Raw genomic sequence first — 20570 nt, 5'->3', positions numbered from 1 at the left:
GGAAAATTAAGAAATGCATACTCTTTAGGATAAATGTATATAATACAAGGTGACACAAGAAAAAAACATCAAATTTCCTTATTCACGGGAATATAAGATTAAATAGGAAATACCTGATCATACTGATATGATTTGAAGGGGAAGAAAGGTTAAGATTAAAGTGGTAGTATGAAAGCTCATATATCCCAGTCCATAATCCATATATCATGATTTGAATACATATTGAATGTATAACACAAATATATCTTCCCATTTGTGGCCATTTGACTGGGACTACCACATTTTATGTATATTTAAAGAAAACAAAATGAGAGTGCAAGAGACAGATTTCAATTATATGCAATAGACTTCACGAATATTTGACCAAAACAGAATCAGTTAATCATAATAGTTTAAATGTTGGGTGTAACCATGATATAGTCTAATTTATACTGAAGATAGAATATTTATAAATATTTAACCCAACATCAACATACATAATACCAAATTTCAAAATGCATGCCTTTTGCTTCTTGTTTTTTTGTTTTTTTAACTTACTGCTTTGTAAGTTCTCTTTTGTCCAGCATGTTTCCGAATTTGTTCTCCATTTGGCCCTGTTTCCACATGCATCGAATAGATAATGTCAAAGAAATCTTCAACCACAGCTACCCGCCGCAAAGATAGCTTCTCATCCACCCCTACACCATCCTGGAAACAAAATAAAAAAAAAAAAAGGACAGAAAGTTAACACATAAAGTGAAAATAAAACGAAAACATTTTGATAAACTGAACCAAACCAAATCATCCAGCTAGGAAAATTACAAAAACTGTGAGTGAATATTGTATTGCATTATTTCATACACTGTTTGCATACAGAACTTTAAGAAAGATGAAAAAAGATATTTGGCATAATGATCATGCTTACCCATAAATAACCTCTTTTTTTTTTAAGTTTTATAATGACTCATTTGTAGCCATCAGTATAACTTCCTCAAATTATTCCAAAATATATTTTAAGGCTCAGTAATTTTTATTACAATAATTTCATTCTAGATATTTATTGATTCATCCAATCAGTATTTATTGAGTTGCTAGGTACTGGAAGCCATTATTAGAGAAAGAAAAGAAATAATATAGGATGTTTTCCTTAAACATCATATAATCTGGGAAAGAAAATACATCTACTATGCTATCAGGTTGGACTAAGAGACGATAATTGTTCAAGGTTGAAAATGAAAGCTATAGAAATTATCTAGGTGTGAACTTAGGATTCTCCACTCAGAAATTCTATGTCTTGTGCAAGTCATTTAAACTTCCCTAAATTTCAGTCTTCTCAAATTTCAGTTTTCTCAATTGGCAGAGATAGTAGAGCTCACTTCACAGAATTGTAAGAATTAAATGCGGTAACTTAGGTAAAGGATGGGACCCAACGGCAGGCATATAGTGAACACTTGACTCTTGTCATTCTGACCATCATGATAAAAATGTAAGCATACAAGTAACATACTACAGGCGTTCAAAGAATAAAGATATCACCTCTGGCTGAAGTAGCTTCTTGGAAGAAATAGAATTTGATATGGGTGGCAATACACACTAGGTCTAAGCCACGGCGGGCTGAGGGGAAGTGTAGCAAAGAGACAAACACTCCCGTAGATGACAGAAAATAAGAAATGTATAAGAAAAGAATAGGAAATTGGAAATCGGATGAAAAAGAAATTTACTCTTTCAGGAATGGGTTTCCTGTTTGCAAACACAGACCTGCACGCACGTGCATACACAGACACAGTGTTCTTATTTGGACCCTGAAGCACAAGCTGAAGTAACGTGACATAGCCATCAATGTTGGCAGACCGCGTAAGAGGGTGATTAATCTGAGCAAAATCATTATGCAGTCAATGAGTCAAATGGCAAAAGCCTCTTTGAACAGTAGTTCCAGCAGACTGATGCTCACTGCAAAACTCAAAACAAGTCACTTGGTCCTTTTTCTTAGTTTGACTTGTTTTGTTTTGTTTTGTTTTTGTTTTTCTGATGTAGAATAGGACTCAGAAGCAGCAATGTCTGAGGCTATATATTCAAATAGCCATATATACGTATATATGTATATCTATATTTAAATAACTACATATATATTTAGATAAATATATATAGTCAAATATTTATAAGTTGCCCGTAAGGTCAAACCATATGGTATCTTATCTCTGTTAAATCTGAAGCACTTCCTCTCAATTACCTATGATGCATGTGTTTCGTCATTGGGTTTTAGACCTTTCTCACATCTCTCCTTTAACATCTTGCAGCATCACTTCTATACTGGGCCCCATGGATAATCCCTTATTGCCTTGTGATGCAAGACCAATATGGAGGGAAACCACGGAGAAGCTGCATCAAGCATGGCTATGACTAGCCCGAAAAACTGTTGTAGCTTATTGTACAGTAATTAAACACCATTTCAGATGCCCACCCCTCCATCACCCCGGCTACCCCCTACTCCTCAGAGAGTACCCACTGTTTCTAGCCTAGAAATCCAAATTCTAACTCGACCCACAGGCAAAAACCACCCACAAAATTGTGGCTTCTTTTTTCCTATTCATAAAACTTTTACAGTTCCTTCTCAGTTCCTTTGCTGGGCAACCAGAAATATAGTAATGTCCTACAGTTAATAAACTATGAGTGATGGGGGAATCACAGCCCATTTATTCATTCCTTCAACAAGTATACCAGAAAGACCAAGCACAGCCAAGCCCTAGTAGCTGAGGTGCTCAAGTTACCAAGGTCAGCTGACTTCTCAAAAGAAAAAAAATAGGATAATATATTCAAAGTGTTGAACCTAAAAAAAAAGAAAAGAAAGAAAGAAAGAAAAATAAACCAAAACCAAAACAATAACAACAACAAAAACTGCTAAAAAAGAATTTTATATCCAGAAAAACAACTTTTCCAAAATTAAGGTGAGGTAAAGACATTCCCAGATAAATAAAATAGAGAATTCAATGACAAGAGAAAGAGAAGACAAGAGAAATGTATTCCCTTATAGCCCTGGAAGCCAGAAGCTGAAATTCAGAGATGTGGGCAGAGCCCCACTCCTGGAAGCTCTAAGGGAGAATCCATTCTTCGCCTCTTCCAGTTCTGGAGGTTGCTAGCACTGCATAGCTTGAGGCCATCTGCTGCTGCCTTCTCCTCTTTTGGTGTATCTCCTCTGTATGTGTGTCTGTCTGTCTGTCTCACACCTATGCACGTGCGCTCTCTCTCTCTCTCTCTCTCTCTCTCGACACATCTTTTCTGAAAGCATTTAAACCCCAACCAGATAATCTAAACTAATCTCTTCACTCAATATCCTTAACTTAATTAGATCTACAAAGACTGTTTCTAAACAAAGTAACATTTACAAATTCCAGGGATTAGGACTTGAAATCTTTTTTTTTTTTTTCTTTCCCCTTGGAGGGAGAGAGAGGTGCACACAGTGGGCTGGGGTTTGAGGAAGGAGAGGAGGATTTGAGAGATCGAGAATCTTAGGCTCCTCACCCAGAGCAAAGCCCAAACCACTGCTCAATCTCACAATCCAGATCACGATCCGAGCTGAAATCAAGAGTCAGACTCTTAAACAACTAAGCCACCCAGACACCCCAGAACTTGAAATCCATTATTAGATGGGCATTATTTAACTACATGTAGTAATGAATTATGTAAAGAAGGTACAAATTGTGCGATAAGAACATACATTGGAAGTGCTTCACTACAGGTGGTTAACAGTCAATATACTTTCAAGAAATCATAAATTCAGAGTTAATCAAGATAATATTGAAATCACATACATTGGGGAAGGGAACTCATCTATTATCCTTCTGTCCTATAGAATTGCTTACTTGCAATTGTAATTAAGCTCAATTCACATCCACACTCTTATTGAAACTCCAAAGTGCCTTCAGGGGTTGGGCCTTCAATGTAAGTGAGCTAAGTATTTGTGGTAAGATAATAAGGAGTAATGAAGCCCTTCAGACATGGGAGAAATATATTCAATGAGCTTGGAGCTTGACATAACTTCAAATACCATGGGGGCACCCAGGTGGCTCAGTGGGTTAAGCCTCTACCTTTGACTCAGGTCATGATCTCAGGGTTCTGAGATGGGCCCGCTTGGAGCTCCCTGCTCAGCAGGAGTCTGCTTCTCCTCCCTCTCCCCCTGCCTCTCCCCTTCTGCTCATGCCTCTCTCTCTCTCTCTCTCTCTCTCTCTCTCAAAAAAAGAGAAGAAAACAAAACAAAACTTTAAAAAACATACTTCTGGTACCAAAAAACAAAGGCATTCACAAACAGACACGTTATAGTGGAATTGTTGAATGCCAAAGACAAAATCTCAAAAGCAACAAGAGATAAATAACTTATCAACCTTTGAGGAAACCCCAATAACAATTCCATGCTTGTAGAAATGCTTTATAATAAAGGGTAAAAAGAAGTTTTCCAGGATAAAAGTAAGTGGCAAGTGACATCAAGTAGTAATCCAAATCCAAACGCAAATACTAAGAACTTCAGTAAAGGCAGGTAAGGATAAATAAATAAACAACCAAAAAAGTAAAGAAAAGCAAGCCAAATACAATATAATTATTTGCTTGTTTTTTTAAAGATAATAATTGAGTCATTTTTATTTACTGTTTTCTTTATTAATCAAAGAACCTTCCTCAGTTACAAAAAATAGTAGACTATGCATTGCAAGAGGTGGGCCAGAGCCATATCATGAAGGCAGAAAATGAACATATAACAGGTACACTGCCATAAGGGAAAATATACATGGTAGAAGTTATATCCTGTTACTATTACTGATATAAGATTAATTTAACCATCTCAAACATGGGTTTCTCATTTTTGCCAAGCAACACTTTAAGGGATTTTCAAATGTTTTCTTTAAATCTCCACCATCATCTTTTGAGGTGAGAACACTAATACTCAGAAGTTATGTAACCTTCCCAAAGACTCACAGTGATTACTAAAGCTGAGTAACAGAGTTTTTTCAAAAGAAAGAAAATCCTATTTATCCTAAGAATATACTTGAACATATCCCACACAGATATAACTGGCAGTTATTTTACCAAGGATTCCACAAAATCCTTTTTAACCCACAGTGGGTGCTGTAATAATCTACATTTCCAAAGAAACATAGCAAGATACGTAATTATAATACTAGAGAACGAGAAAGATTGAAGATTATTTAAATGTCCACCTTGAATACTGTTTCTTTGGGAACTGACTGATTTAAAAGGCAACTGACTAAAATAATATGTAAATAACTATTACTGGTATAATAACATACATAAATGTAATATAATTGCCAATGACAGCACAAAAGAGGCAGTAACAAAGCTATACTGGAGTTTGGAGTAATGAAATAACAGAATGATAACTCAAATCCACAGGTAGAAAGAGAGAGAACCAAATAAGAGGTTAACATTAAAAACTCTATAAATATATGCTTTCCTATTTTCTTCTCTTAGCTCTTTGAAAGACATAATATTATATAAGTAATTATCACACTATAATATTGTTAGATGATTGACCTATCTGGATATTACATGTATAAATCATAGAATTAAAAAGTGAGAAAACTGAGCTCTTTAAAAGTAAAGTTTTATATTGGATTATAACTAAATCAGTATATATCTGAAGTAGATTTTGGTAAGTTAAAACATACATTGTAATTCCTAAAGTAATCCCCCAAATTTAAAAGTATATAATTTTAAATCATTAAAGGAGTTAAGATTTTACAAGGGAAAATATGCGATTAATAGAAAAAAAGCCAATAAAGGAAAATTAAAGGAAAAAAGACATGACATATATAGATAATAAAGCAAAATCACCAATATAAATCCAATCACATCAATAACACTAAACACAAATGGACTAAGGAATCCAAACAAAGAGAATTGGTTAAAAATGACATCCTACTGTAAATTATCTAGAGGAGCCACAATCGTGGTTCAAAAATGCAGATAGGGGGTGCTAGGGTGGCTCAGTCAGTTAAGTATCTAACTCTTTTTTTTTTTTTAATTTATTTTCAGCATAAGAGTATTCATTATTTTTTCACCACACCCCGTGCTCCATGCAATCCGTGCCCTCTATAATACCCACCACCTGGTACCCCAACCTCCCACCCCCTGCCACTTCAAACCCCTCAGATTGTTTTTCAGAGTCCATAGTCTCTCATGGTTCACCTCTTGAGTTTGGCTCAGGTCATGATCTCAGGGTTGTGAGATGGGAGATGAGTCTGCTTGAGATTTCCTCTCTCCCTATCCCTCTGTCTCTCCCCTCCACACACCCCCCTTGGCTCACACACTCTTTAATTAATTAATTAATTAATTTTAAAAATCTTTAAAAAGATGCAGATCGGATGAAGGTGAAAAGCTACATTATGCAATTAAGAACAACAACAACAAAATGAACTGGAATAGCTATATTAGTATTAGAGAACAGAGTTTAAACAAACCAACAACAAATGTTACTAAGAACAAAGAAAATTTAATAATAATAAAAAGGTTAATTTTCCAGCAAGATATAATAATTATGTATGCACCAAAAACCAGAATTCCAAGTAACATGTGCACACACACATATTGTTTAAAGCAAATACTGACAAAATTAACAGGAGAGATCAGCAATAATAGAGATTTCAAAACTCTATTTTCAAAAATAGGATAACAAGGGAGAATATGATCAAGAAAAAGAAGACTGAACAACACTATAAAAAATAAACCTAATAGACGTACATAGGACATCCCACACAACAGAAACAGAACATTCTCCATGATAGACCATATCTCAGTATAAAAGAGTTCTCAATAAAATGTAAAGGATTGAAATATGTTTTATATGTTTTCTGATCAAAATGGAATTAAATTACAAATCAATGACAAAAGAAAAATAGGAAATCACAAAGATAAAGAAATTAAACTACACACTTCTCAAAACCAATGTATCAGAGGAGTCAAAAGGAAAATTAAAATATACTTTGAGATGAACAGAAACAGAAGCACAAAATGTCAATAGCAGTATTTCAAGAAAATTTATAACTGCAAATGTGTTTTTAAAAAATAAGATAACTATCTTTCTACCTTAAATGAATAGGAAAAAAAGTAAACAAAAACCAAGTGGAAGGGGGGAAATATTTTTAAAGAGGAGAAATAAATTAAAGAGAGAATAGAAAACAATGGACAAAATCAGCAAAACCAAAAGGCAATTTTTGAAAATATATTTTTAAAAGACAAAACTTCAGTTTTGTCAGTTTTTCTTCAGTTGTACCAACGAAGAACAAAAGAGAGAAGACATAAATTACTAAAACCAGGAGAATAGAAAACAATGGACAAAATCAGCAAAACCAAAAGTCAATTTTTGAAAATATATTTTTAAAAGACAAAACTTCAGTTTTGTCAGTTTTTCTTCAGTTGTACCAACGAAGAACAAAAGAGAGAAGACATAAATTACTAAAACCAGGAATGAAAGAAGGAACATCACTACTGATCTTATTTAAAAAAAAAAGCGTTATAAGAAATAGTATAAACAACTCTATGATAAATTAGAAAAGTATATAAAGTGAACAATTTCTAGAAAGATACAAATTATTGAAACTGACTGGAAAAAAAAAAGTGGAAAGTTTGAATATGTCTACCACAAGTAAAAGAGACAAAATTAGTAACTTAAAAAAAATTCTTGGGACGCCTGGGTGGCTCAGTTGGTTAGACGACTGCCTTCGGCTCAGGTCATGATCCTGGAGTCCCGGGATCGAGTCCCGCATCGGACTCCCAGCTCCATGGGGAGTCTGCTTCTCTCTCTGACCTTCTCCTCGTTCATGCTCTCTCTTACTATCTCTCTCTCAAGTAAATAAATAAAATCTTAAAAAAAAAAAAATTCTTACAAAGAAAAGTCTGGGCTCAAAGGGTTTCACTGGACCAACATGCAAGAATGAAGGCCAATGTATCACTAACTCTTCAGGAAAAAAAAAAAAAAAGGACACATTTTTCAAATCATTCTATAAAGCCAGAATTACCCATATACCAAAACCAAATGTATTACAAGAAAGAAAACTATGGACCAATATATTTTATGAATATAGATGTAAAAAACTTCAACAATATACTAGCAAAACAAATCTAATAATATATATATGCAAATTATTATGTACCATTACCAAGTAAGATAATCCCAGGTATGCAAGGTCGATTTAAAATATAAAAATTAATTTGTGTAATACAGCATATTAAAGAATAATGGACAAAAAGCATATAATCATCTCAATAGTTGCAGAAAAAGCATTAGACAAAAGCCAACATACTAATTCTTAGGGAACTAGAAATAGAATGTTATCAATGTAATAAAGGGCATCTACAAAAGCTTCATAACTAATAAGTATTTAATGATGGAAGACTGAATGCTTTCCCCCTAAGGACAGGAGCAAAACAAGAATGTCTCCTCTAGCCACTTCTATTTAACAGTTTACTGGAAGTACTAGCCAGGGGAGTCAGGGTTTTAAAAAAAAAAAAAAAGGGGGGGGGGGGGAGAAAAGACACCTAGATTGAAAAGGAGGAAGAAAAACTAACTCTGTAGAAGACATGATCTTATATGTAGAAAATTCTATTAAAATACTCCAAACAGCTATTAGAACTAACAAGTGAGGTCAGCAAAGTTAAGGCCCAAAATCAGTAACAAAAAACAATTGTGTTTCTTTTCATTAGCAACAAAAAAATTCAAAAATGAATTTAGAAAATTAATTTCATTTACAATAATACAAGGGCGCCTGGTGGGTCAGTCAGCTAAGTATCTGACTCTTGATTTCATCTCAGGTCATGATCTCAAGGTCATCTAATCGAGCCCCACTTGGGGCTTCACGCTGGGTATGTATCCTGCTTAAGAGTCTCTCTCTCCCTTTTCCTCTGCCTCTCCTTACCCTGTTCAAGCTCTCTTTCTTCCCCACCCCCATATATATAATAAATTAGAATACAAGGTATGAATTTAGATATAAAGCTAACAAAAGAAGTACAAGGCTTGTACATGAAGGCTACAAAACATTGTTAAAAAAACATTTTTAATGATCTAAATAAATGGAAAGATACCCTATGTTCACAGACCAGAGGATTAATATTGTTAAGATGGTAATATTCCAAAAACTTATTTGCAGAATCAATGTAATCCCTATTTAAAAATTCTAGCTAGCTTTTTTGTAGAAATTGACAGTTAAAATTCATATATAAATGCACGGTGCTCAGAACAGCCAAAATAATCTTTAAAAAGAAGAAATTTGGAGGTCTCATATGTCTTGATTTCAAAACTTACTATAAATTTTACATAATAGGCATCATGGTACTGGGCATGAGAATAGATATATAGATCAATGGCACCAAACTGAGATTCCAGAAATAAACCCTTACACTTATTTTCAACATGAGTGAAAGACAATGCAGTGGGGAAAAAAATAATCTTTTCAATAAATGGTACTGGGACAACTGGATACCCACATGCAAAAGAATGAAGTAGACTCAACTCCCACCATACATATAAATTACGTCAAAATGCATTATAGATCTAAATGTAGTAGCTAAAACTTAAAATTTAAGAACACATGAGTAAATGTTTTCAACCTTCGGTAAGGCAAGGCCCTCTCAGTTATAAAACCCAAAGCAAAAGTAACAAAAGACAAATTAATTGAACTACATTAAAATAAAATATTTTATGCTACAAATCATACCATCAAAAAAAATGAAATACGAATCCTCAGAAATGGGAGAAAACATTTAAAAATCATATGTCCAATAAGGGGTTAATATCCAAAATATATAAAGAAACACTCAACTCAATAGCTAAAAAAAAAAAAAAAAAAAATTATCCAATTAAAAATAGGTAAAAGATCTGAATCTATATTTTCCCAAAGGAGACCCCCATGAAAATGTGCTCAACATCACTAACCATCAGGTAAATACAAATCAAAACCATAATGAGATATCACTTCATACCTGTCAGAATGGCTATTATCAAAAGGACAAGAAATTATAAGCATCGGTAAGCACACGGACAAAAGGGAACACTTCCTTGCATACTGCTGGGGGGTGGATATAAACTGGTGCAGAACTATGAAAAACAGTACTGATATTCCTGAAAAAACTAAAAATAGAACTACCCTATGATCCAGCAATTTCACTCCTGGACTCATACAAAGGAAATAAAAACAGTAACTTGAAAAGATACATGCACCCCCATTTTCATTGTGGCTTTATGTACAATAGCTAAAACGTAAGAGAAACTTAAGTATCTATTGATGAATGAATGGATAAAGAAAATGTGGTCATATGTATATTTGCCACATTTTGTGTTACCATGTAATTGTGTTATTATGTGCACATGTCCACACACACACATATACATACTGGAATATTATTCAGCCACAAAAATCCTCCCACTTGCAACAGTGTGGATGAACTTGAGGGCATTATGCTAAGAGAAATGAGACAGAGAAAGACAAATATGATAGGATTTCACTTATACGTGGAATCTTAAAAAGCAAGTATACATATAAAAAGAAAAAACTCACAGAGAAAGAGATTGGTGGTTGCCAATCAAGAGGTAGGGAGAGGATAAAATGGACAAATGTTGGCAAATGTGTGAAGCTAGGAACTTCTAGTTATAAAATAAATAAATCCTGGGGAGGTAATAAATGGCATAGCTACTGTAGGTAAAAATACTGTATTACATACTTGAAATTGCTAAGATCTTAGAAGGTCTAAGTACAAACCTAAAAAAGATTTGTAACTGTGGTTGTGCATGTTAACTAGACATATTGTGATGATCATTTATATACATATAAACATATATATATCATTACACATAATCATTATAATCATAAAACCATTGCATATCTACATTGTAATCATTATGCTGTATACTTAAAACAAAGAAATTATAAATATTTTGAGTAAACATTTCTCTGAAGAAAATTTTCAAATGGCAGATAAGAACAAGAAAAGATGATCAACATCATTAGTAATCAGGGAAATGTAAATCTAAATTTCTATGAGATACTACTTCACGTTGACTAGGATTGCTATAACCAAAAATAAATATGGGCAAAAATATAGAGAACTTAGAACATTCACGCATGACTGGTGGAAATACAAAATTACGCAAGGGCTTTGGAAATTTTGACTGTAACTTGAAATTTCAACTTAGACTTAGCAGATGACTTAATAAGCCCTAAGTATGTATATATTCAAGAGAAATTAAAACATACAACTACATAAAATAAATTTTACAAAATACAGCAACATAATCATTACAGCCAAAAAAGTAAAAACAATTAAAATGCCCCTGCTGAATATGCAAATAAAATGGTATAACATGCAAAGGAATATTATACTGTCATAAAAAAGGGATAAAGTATTGATTCATGCTATTGCATAGATGAAACTTCAATACGTAAAGCTAAGTGAAAGAAGCCAAACACATAAAAGCCACAGACTCTTTCTTTTTATTTGAAATGTCCAGAAAAGGCAAATTTATGGATGTAAAGTACATCACTGAATGCTTTGGACTAGAGAGACAGCTGTATGGTGATTGACTGCTAATGGACACAAAGTGGCTTTTAGAAGGGACAAAAATGTTCTAAACTTAGATGATGGGGATGGTTTTAAATCCTGTATATACACTAAAACATTACATTGTGCTCTTTACATGGGATGAATTGCATGGTGTGTGTTATACCTCTAAAAAGCCATTAAAATATGTGGTCTCCAATAGTTTGGGATTTTAATTTCTTTTTCATTTTATTTTAATATTTTTAAATATGCATGTTTTGAATTTTTAAACTTTTTAAATAATTTTTTATTTTTATTACCATATAATGTATTATTAGCCCCAGGGGTACAGATTTGTGAATCTCAAGGTTTACACACTTCACAGCACTCACCATAGCACATACCTTCCCCAATGTCCATAACCCAACCACCCTCTCCCTATGCCCCTACCCCCAGCAACCCACGGTTTCTTTTGTGAGATTGAGTCTCTTATGGTTTGTCTCCCTCCTGGTCACATCTTGTTTCATTTATTCTTTTCCTACCCCCCAAACCCCTCAAGTTGCCTCTCAACTTTCTCATATCAGGGATATCACATGATAATTGTCTTCTTCTGATTGACTTATTTCGCTAAGCTAATAACCTCTAGTTCCATCCATGCGGTTGCAAATGGCAAGATTTCATTTCTTTTGATGGCTTCATAGGATTCCATTTTATATATATACCACATCTTCTTTATTTACTCATCTGTTGATGGACATCTAGGTTCTTTCCATAGTTTGGCTATTGTGGACATTGCTGCTAAAAACATTCGGGTGCACGTGCCTCTTCAGATCCCTACGTTTGTATCTTTAGGGTAAATACCCAGTAGTGCTATTGCTGGGTCATAGGGTAGCTCTATTTTCCACTTTTTGAGGAACCTCCAAACTGTCTTCCAGAGTGGTTGCACCAGCTTGCATTCCCACCAACAGTGCAGGAGGGTTCCCCTTTCTCTGCATCCTCGCCAGCACCTGTCATTTCCTGACTTGTTAATTTTACCCATTCTGATTGGTGTGAGGTGGTATCTCATTGCATTGTTGTTCTTTTTAATTTCTTTTCAGTGTTCCAGAATCATTGTGGTTTTGATTTGATTTGTACTTCCCTGATGCTGAGTGATGTGGAAAACTTTTTCATGTGTCTGTTGGCCATCTGGATGTCTTCTTTGCAAAAAAAAAAAGTCTGTTCATGTCCTCTGCCCATTTCTTGATTGGATTATTTGTTCTTTGGGTGTTGAATTTGATAAGTTCTTTATAGATTTTGGATTCAAATCCTTTATACAATATGTCATTTGCAAATATCTTCTCCCATTCTGTTAGTTATCTTTTGGTTTTGTTGACTGTTTCCTTTGCTGGGCAGAAACTTTTGATCTTGATGAAGTCCCAGTAGTTCATTTTTGCCCTTGCTTCCCTTGCCTTTGGCGATGTTTCTAGGAAGAATTTGCTGCAGCTGAGGTCGAAGAGGTTGCTGCCTGTGTTCTCCTCAAGGATTTTGATGGATTCCTTTCTCACATTGAGGTCCTTCATCTATTTTTTAGTCTATTTTTGTGTGTGGTATGAGGAAATGGTCTAATTTCATTCTTGGGCATGTGGCTGTCCAATTTTCCCAACACCATTTGTTGAAGAGACTGTCTTTTCTCCACTGGACATTCTTTCCTGCTTTGTCAAAGATTAGTTGGCCCTAGAGTTGAGGGTCAAACATTTTTTGAGTATGGCTGACACAATATGATATTAGTTTCAGGTAGACAACATGGTGATTCAACTCCTCCACATTACACTGTGCTTACCACAAGTGTAGCTCCCACCTGTCACCAGACAATGCTATTACAGTATCCCTGACAATATTCCCTGTGCTGGACCTTTTATTCCTGTGATTTATTCATTCCATAACTGGAAGTGCGTATCTCCTACTCTTTACCCATTTTTCCCATCTCTCTAACCCCCTTTCTTTTGTCAACCACCAGTATGTCCTCCATATTTAGAGGTCTGATTCTGCTTTTTGTTTTTAGATTCATTTGTTTTATTTTATGGATTTCACATGAGTGAAATTATATGATATCTGTCCTCAGTCTGATTTATTTCACTTAACATAATACCATCTATTACCATTTGTGACAACAGAGATTTTAATTTCAAATATGCAAAAAAAAAACACACACACACAAAAAAAGAGGTTCATACAATATAGTTCTAACAGTCCACAAACCCATAAACGTGAAGTAGAAATGGGAGGGGCTCAGTCAGCAAGACTTATAGTGATGTGTTGGTATATGTTTACCAATTGTCTCCCCCAAAAGACATAAGATGTTTATAAATTTTAATATTAGAAAGTTGTGTAGCATACAACTTAGGAACAATAGCAAAATATGTAATATTTTTATTGTAAATTCCATCCAGACAACTAATTCTCACAGAATGCTTTCATTGACTTGTGTTGAATTCTTGTTCCACAAACAAACCTCTTATTTTAATTGAACTAGCATAAGTCAAATGGAATTTCATTGCAGACTTTTTCCTAGCAAGTTTTCTTGTAATTTAATATGGTATGTATTTTACTGTTGTTCTATTTCTCCCTTGTATATATTTTTTTGAAGATTTTATTTATTTATTTGACAGAGAGAGATCATAAGTAGGCAGAGAGAGAGAGGAGGAAGCAGGCTCCCTGCTGAGCAGAGAGCCCGATGCGGGACTCGATCCCAGGACCCTGAGATCATGACCTGAGCTGAAGGCAGCAGCTTAACCCACTGAGCCACCCAGGTGCCCCCTTTGTATATTTTTATTAAACTGAACTTTCATTCAGTTTCAGCAGTACAACAATAAACAAAACAATAAACCCAGGTCTGATCTGTGGTATCTGCTGATTTTTGTGGTGTAAGTTCTCCCATCAAGGCATACTGCAAGATACAATGGGAGGTCACTGAGCCCAGAATTAGGAAGAGATGCACAACAGTGTACCAGTACGTGATTATTTTCACCATACTGATATTATAGACCAGAAAAACCATCTCAAGAATATGAATAATAAGAAAATAATTTGGCAGTGATACATTTTGAGTATCTACAAGCCCTTAACTAAATAACTTAATAAGTCTCTATCATTTGATTTTTCATAATACTTGTTTCACAAACAGCTTACAAAATTCCTGAAAATTTAACAATGAGCTCTCTTAAGCTACTACAAACAAGCCCTAGAATACTACTGTTTTTATATCATTCAGGATGAGTGAATGACATATTTAATAAATTAAGTGAATATTTTATAGTGTAGTTCCTGTTCCTGTAGTCAATCATTGACATAAAAAGCCTTAGATAACAGGAATTCACAAGACTAACTGACCTCACATAACACTTCAGAGTGCTAGAAAGCATAGCTACTATTAGAAAAATTTCATATTAAAGCTAATATGATAGCAAAACTAATCAAATTTGTAAATTGAGTATGGGATGACAGGTCTGTGCTCAAAAAAAATGGTTAATTTAATGCCCTCAGTGTATTATATTAACACACTAAAATGATATTGATGGAAGATAATAATTAAGCTCAAAAATGAACCACCCTTACTTCACTTCCTGCTGTCTTACTAATTGCCCATTGGTGAGATGATACACACATAAAAATTGAAGGCAAACATGTGAAATTGATAAATGAGGGAAACAAAGCTTAGAGATACTAACATTATTATAGTGAAATCAAAATGTCATTATGTTAAAAGACAATCATAAAGTTTTACATCTTTCTTCTTGGCCATACAGGACCTATATAAAATACACTATTCCTAAGTTTCAAATTCAACTTCTTCTGAAATTCCTCGTTTCCAATTATATTACGAAGCTAAATAAGAACTGATGAAAACGGAACCATTGAGGGGTAGATCTCTCTCTTGCAATCCTTCCTGACTCCCATTCTCCCCAGGAGATTGTATCTGCTTGTAGCATTACTAAGCTAAGGTAAGTTACAGATAGACATTGACACTAGAATGTTACTCAAGCAAATTCATATAATCTGTGAGAATTTTCTACTCAATTAAAAATAATTTGAAAGTCAAATTTTGATACATCAAATATAACATCTTCTGAAATAATCTTTAAATGAATTATATTATACAAGTCAAACTAAGGCCAATAGGACACATTTACTCTCAAGGAGTCAATGAGTCAAAACTGTTATCACCTTTCTTTCCTCAGTATAGTTGTTATCAAACAGATAACTGGCAAAATTATCATGATAAACTAGCTGATGTATAGCAATTTCAGTGAAATATCTAGAATTAAAAGCAGTGTGAAGGACTGCCAACTTATAAACAACAAATAACATAATAAAAAAGGGATAGTGAAATAAATATAAATTTCCAATGTTCAATATTCAAGAGTCCTAAACTCAAGAATTTATAGAGCCCACCTATAAATAATCAAATCTTGCTGATACTTTCAATGCGCTCCCTAAACTGAAAGGTACCCTTGCTCCTACTCTATTCACTTGTCTCCATAAACTCACTTGGCATTGGCAAGTCCTTTGTTTTGTGCTGAGATTCAGCAGTGGGGGATGGAAGAAGAGGAAGATTCAGTCTGTGAAGAAGGAAATGTACCCCAAACCCAGTTTATCTTCCTGTAACTACCTAAGGGCAATGCCTTGGAATATAATTCTGCAAGAGAAATTTAATCAGAAAGCCCAGGAGTGAGACAGTATAAAGAAATATAAGGTGATGGCAAAGCTTAAGAAATTACCTCTACTATGTGCAAGATACCGTAATAGGTTACTTTGGCTAATTACAAAGAAAAACTTATGTTTCCCTTCCTGAAGGAGCTTGTAGTCTACCATGAGTTTAGATGAGTATGCCAAAGAGCTTGTAATAAGTAGAGCACAGTAACTTCAACATGCCTTAAAACTGGTTCTCAGTCTTGGCTGCACATTGAAATCTTCCAGTGAACTTCAAATTTCCAATACTGAGGTCCTTTCTCCAGAGAATGTGATGGGATAGGTCAGGGGTGCAATAGGGCATGGGAGTTTTTCGCTCTCCCCCAGTGATACTGAGCCAAGGTAGAGGAACCAGGAGAGGAGTGAGTTACGGTGAAGAATGATACAGAATGATGGGGTAGCCAAATGTGGCCGTCCGTGTCAGACTTAGTTAACACGTTCTTTTAACACACAGTTGGAAACCATTCAATGGTTTTTCAACATGAGAATTCAAATGAACGTGACTCCACACACAGACTCCCAAACCCCCGCCCCCAAAAGAGGGAAAAGTAAAAAGTAAAATGAAAGGGAAAAATCATGGGTAGGTGAAGTATGAAGGAAAAGCTACAAAGCTGAAGTCGGTGCAGGAGGCAGGCGTGGAATGAGCTGGTGCCACCGATGAGGCTCTCTCTGTGCTCAAGCAGTCCCTGCAAGTGCGCAAGAACAGCCCTTCACCCTCGTAGCAACTCTTTTCCAGATCCAGACACTGTAACTATTCCCAGTTTACCTGCGGAAACCAGCCCTGGATATTGTAACTTTCTCCCATTGGTAGGTTGTGCCAAGATACAAACCCAGGGCTCCAGAGTGCAAGCAGGTATCCCCTATGAATAGGAAACAGACATGAAAATACACATTTCCGCTTTCATTCAAGCAGAATGTGCTAATTTTCAAAGTGGCCATTTGCAGCTCTCTAAACTCCCTTTTTCACCTTTGAGGGAAGATCTTGCTGTTTGGCCCTCAAGTGCTTCAGTTCCCACATAAATTTAAAAACAAACAACAAATATCTGGTAAAGTAAATAATTTGGAAGAAATCTTAAGCTGGAAAAAAAAAACTTCAATCCTATGTTATTATTGAAGAAAAGCACTCTAATTTCCTGTAAAATCATATGCTTGGAAACCAAATTGTAATTCTTAACCTGCAACATTCTTTTTTTTTTTTTTTTAAGAATTTATTTATTTATTTGACAGAGCGATCACAAGTAGGCAGAGAGGCAGGAGGAAGCAGGCTCCCTGCCGAGCAGAGAGCCCGATGTGGGGCTCGATTCCAGGATCCTGGGATCATGACCTGAGCCAAAGACAGAGGCTTTAACCCACTGAGCCTCCCAGGTGCCCCTAACCTGCAGCATTCTTTAACATCTTCTAAAGTGTTTACATTACTGGTTGTATTTTTCAAAAGAAAAAAAAGGCAACTTGTAGAATTTCATACAGATAATGTTTGGGGGAGAAGAAGAAATAGCACAAAGTAAAAGTAGCATAAAGAGAAAGATGTAGTATTTCAACGCAAAGCACTTCACCCAAAAAATATGTTTTTGTGACAGGCAAATCCACACAAAATTTATTAATTTGGGGCCAGCGATTCATTTGCAAAAACAGAGAAAATGTAATTCCACTTCTTTCCAAAATTGATGATTTATTCAAGAAAACAGTATTGAATTCCAAGTTTATGTTTCTTCAATGAGAAGATAATTACAATTATTTATGGAGAATATTCATCCTGTCTTCGGCACAAACAAAAGTCCAAGTTACTAGGAGGCCAATCCCTGCCAGCACACAGAAGTCTGGAAAAACACTGCTTTGCCATATGTTCAGATGCTGGCAAAATGAACTTTCCTTGTCAGATACTGTCTTACAGTAGTGACTTTTCAGCACTTCCCTGACACACTGTTTTTGCCCTTGCCATGCAAATAACTTTTGATTCTGCTATACTGATGAACCAGTACCAGCAGTGTTATTTAGGCTGTACGTTTCCCTGCTTCTAAATATTTCACTTCACTATCATCATTAATGGTTCATGCAGTAACCAAGACAAAGATTAAAAACTAAATTTCTCCCCTTGAAAATCAATTTGTTCATATAAATTTAGAGTTCATCTAAAAGCTGAATCACTTGTGCCTTTTTGGTCATCAACATGGATGATTCAGGACTTGGTCACGAATGGGAAATGCAACGGCTCCTTCTTACATTTTCCCTTGACTAGCAGGCGTAATCTTTACCTAACACTGGTAAATCCCTTTGGTTCCTTTAGTACTAACAACCAGAGCATAGCAAATAAAAATGAGTTTTAGAGATACTAATACTCATTACAAACTTGAGAAAAAAAAAAATAGATCTAAGATACATGGTGTTCATGGCCAGTAGCCTCTAATACAGAAGTAACTTCAAGAAAAAATGTTGGGGTACCTGGGTGGCTCAGTGGGCTAAGCCTCTGCCTTTGGCTCAGGTCATGATCTCAAGGTCCTGGGATCAAGTCCCACATTGGGCTCTCTGCTTGGCAGGGAGCCTGTTTCCTCCTCTCTCTCTCTGCCTGCCTCTCTGCCTACTTGTGATCTCTGTGTCAAATAAAATCTTTAAAAATAAATATTTTTTTTTTAAAAAAGAGAGATATTAACATGACAAAAAATTAATTTAAAGCTTTTAAGTTGAAGCAGCCGAACCTGTGAGTCATAATTTCAGAAAAAAGAGAAAGAATTCATTTGGGGAAAATTCCAAGAATAGTAACTGAGTTAGGTACGTATGGACAGAAAGTAAGATGTTTTGACCTAATTGCAAGGAAAGGAATTAGAGCCTAGAAAGAAAGATTCTTCCCTTCTAACTTGGTCAGAACTGTGACAAAAGAGTTCCACTGAGATGTCAATGTGAAGATTTAGCTAGTGAGATGTGTAAGTGAGATGTTTTGTCAAAACGTTGGTATCACACTTCCCCAAGAATCCAAACACATTTTATATCCTGCGTTAATACTATTAGGATGATGATGATTTTGCTTACTGCTATTGTTACCTAGATTCACAATCTAATATTCTGAATCATTCTCTTAATCCAGTAATCAGATAACTCTACCTCAGCTCTCCAGTCTACTCCTTCCCCCACTGCTGGACTGGACTCCTGCTCTACTAGCCCAGGAAATGACTTCGGGAGCCTAGACCAGGAATTGCAAATAGGTTTCATTACATGTGCCAAATCTATTGTTGCTAGTGGCTACTAATATGCAAAGCCTTGTTTTGGCTTGGGGGAAAGAGTGATTTTATGGGTCAGTATTGTCTACTGCAGGCTCAAAAAATCTGATATGGCACATGTCCTGAGCTTCTGACAACCCTGGCATAAACTGCAAAAACAGTATTCTTTTTATCATTTTTCCATTAATTTCTCCCTGTTCCAATCTGTCCTCAAATTGCTTAAATATCTTTTTTAAAAAACTCTATATCAACTTACGATTTATAAATTTCTACTTGACTCTCATGCCTGTAAGATAAAATTCAAACTCCTTAATTTATTATGCACTTAAATTTCTTCATTTGGTCCCAATTGACTTAACACTACTCACCTATTTCCCATCATTCCAACACATTCTTAGGATATTGAACTTCTCAACTTTTCCTGAAAATTTTGTAAAATTCATGACTCATGATTTCTCCATTAGAACCTAAGCTTTCTGTGGGCAAAGTCTGCACTTACCTTTTTACAAAGACCCAAATTTGTACCAAGCAGAGAATAATTGGACTATAATTTTTGAGCAGAAAAATGAATAAATTAAGAAATAAATAAATTAACATTTTCTGCTTCCTCCTTCGAATGGCTTTCTTCAACTGGCAAGGTCCTATGCACACTTCAGAACCCTTGCTTTCCAGGAAGATTTCCTTGACTCCTCAAAGCTAAGTTACCCACTTATTCCCCTGGCTTCTGTATCCCTTTGTTCACTGCTGTTTTTAGCATTTAATATGCTATCTTTTGTTCACTCTTTTTAATAATTTATATACTGTGAAATGCTCAGATCTTAAGTATACTGTTCAGCCAGTTTGGGCAAATGCATCCAACAACAAATATTTCCATCACCCTAGATAGTTTTTTCATACTCCTTCTTTGTCAACCCCTTCAAAGAAATGCCTGATGATTTCAGACACTAGAGGTTACTATTTGCCAGTACCAAATGTTTATATGAGTGGGATTACACATGTATACTTGTGTACTTGTGTCTCATTTCTTTCATTTAGCATAATATTAAAGATTTATTCATGTTTTTGTCTGCAGTTGTCCCTTTTTTAAATTACTGAATAATATTCTATTGCATG

General features: G+C 35.0%; 1 protein-coding gene across 8 annotated transcripts in view; it reads right to left on the bottom strand.

Annotated features, from left to right (window-relative positions):
* The window catches only part of NOL4 (nucleolar protein 4), a 410591-nt gene that overhangs the window by 316691 nt on the left and 73330 nt on the right, over positions 1 to 20570 (bottom strand). For 6 of the 8 annotated variants that reach the window (XM_082699570.1, XM_082699569.1, XM_082699571.1 and 3 more), the window contains one exon: positions 538 to 687. In XM_082699570.1, coding sequence (XP_082555696.1) covers positions 538 to 687 — 150 coding nt within the window. Of the gene's footprint in view, positions 1 to 537; positions 688 to 20570 lie in introns of those variants that run through there. The other 2 variants (XM_082699577.1, XM_082699578.1) reach the window with 1 other exon arrangement.

Source organism: Mustela nivalis, assembly GCF_964662115.1.
Source record: "Mustela nivalis genome assembly, chromosome: 14".
Classification (NCBI taxonomy): Eukaryota; Metazoa; Chordata; class Mammalia; order Carnivora; family Mustelidae; genus Mustela; species Mustela nivalis.
The sequence above is the reverse complement of the archived record's forward strand: the minus strand, read 5'-3'. Positions and strand labels throughout refer to the sequence as shown.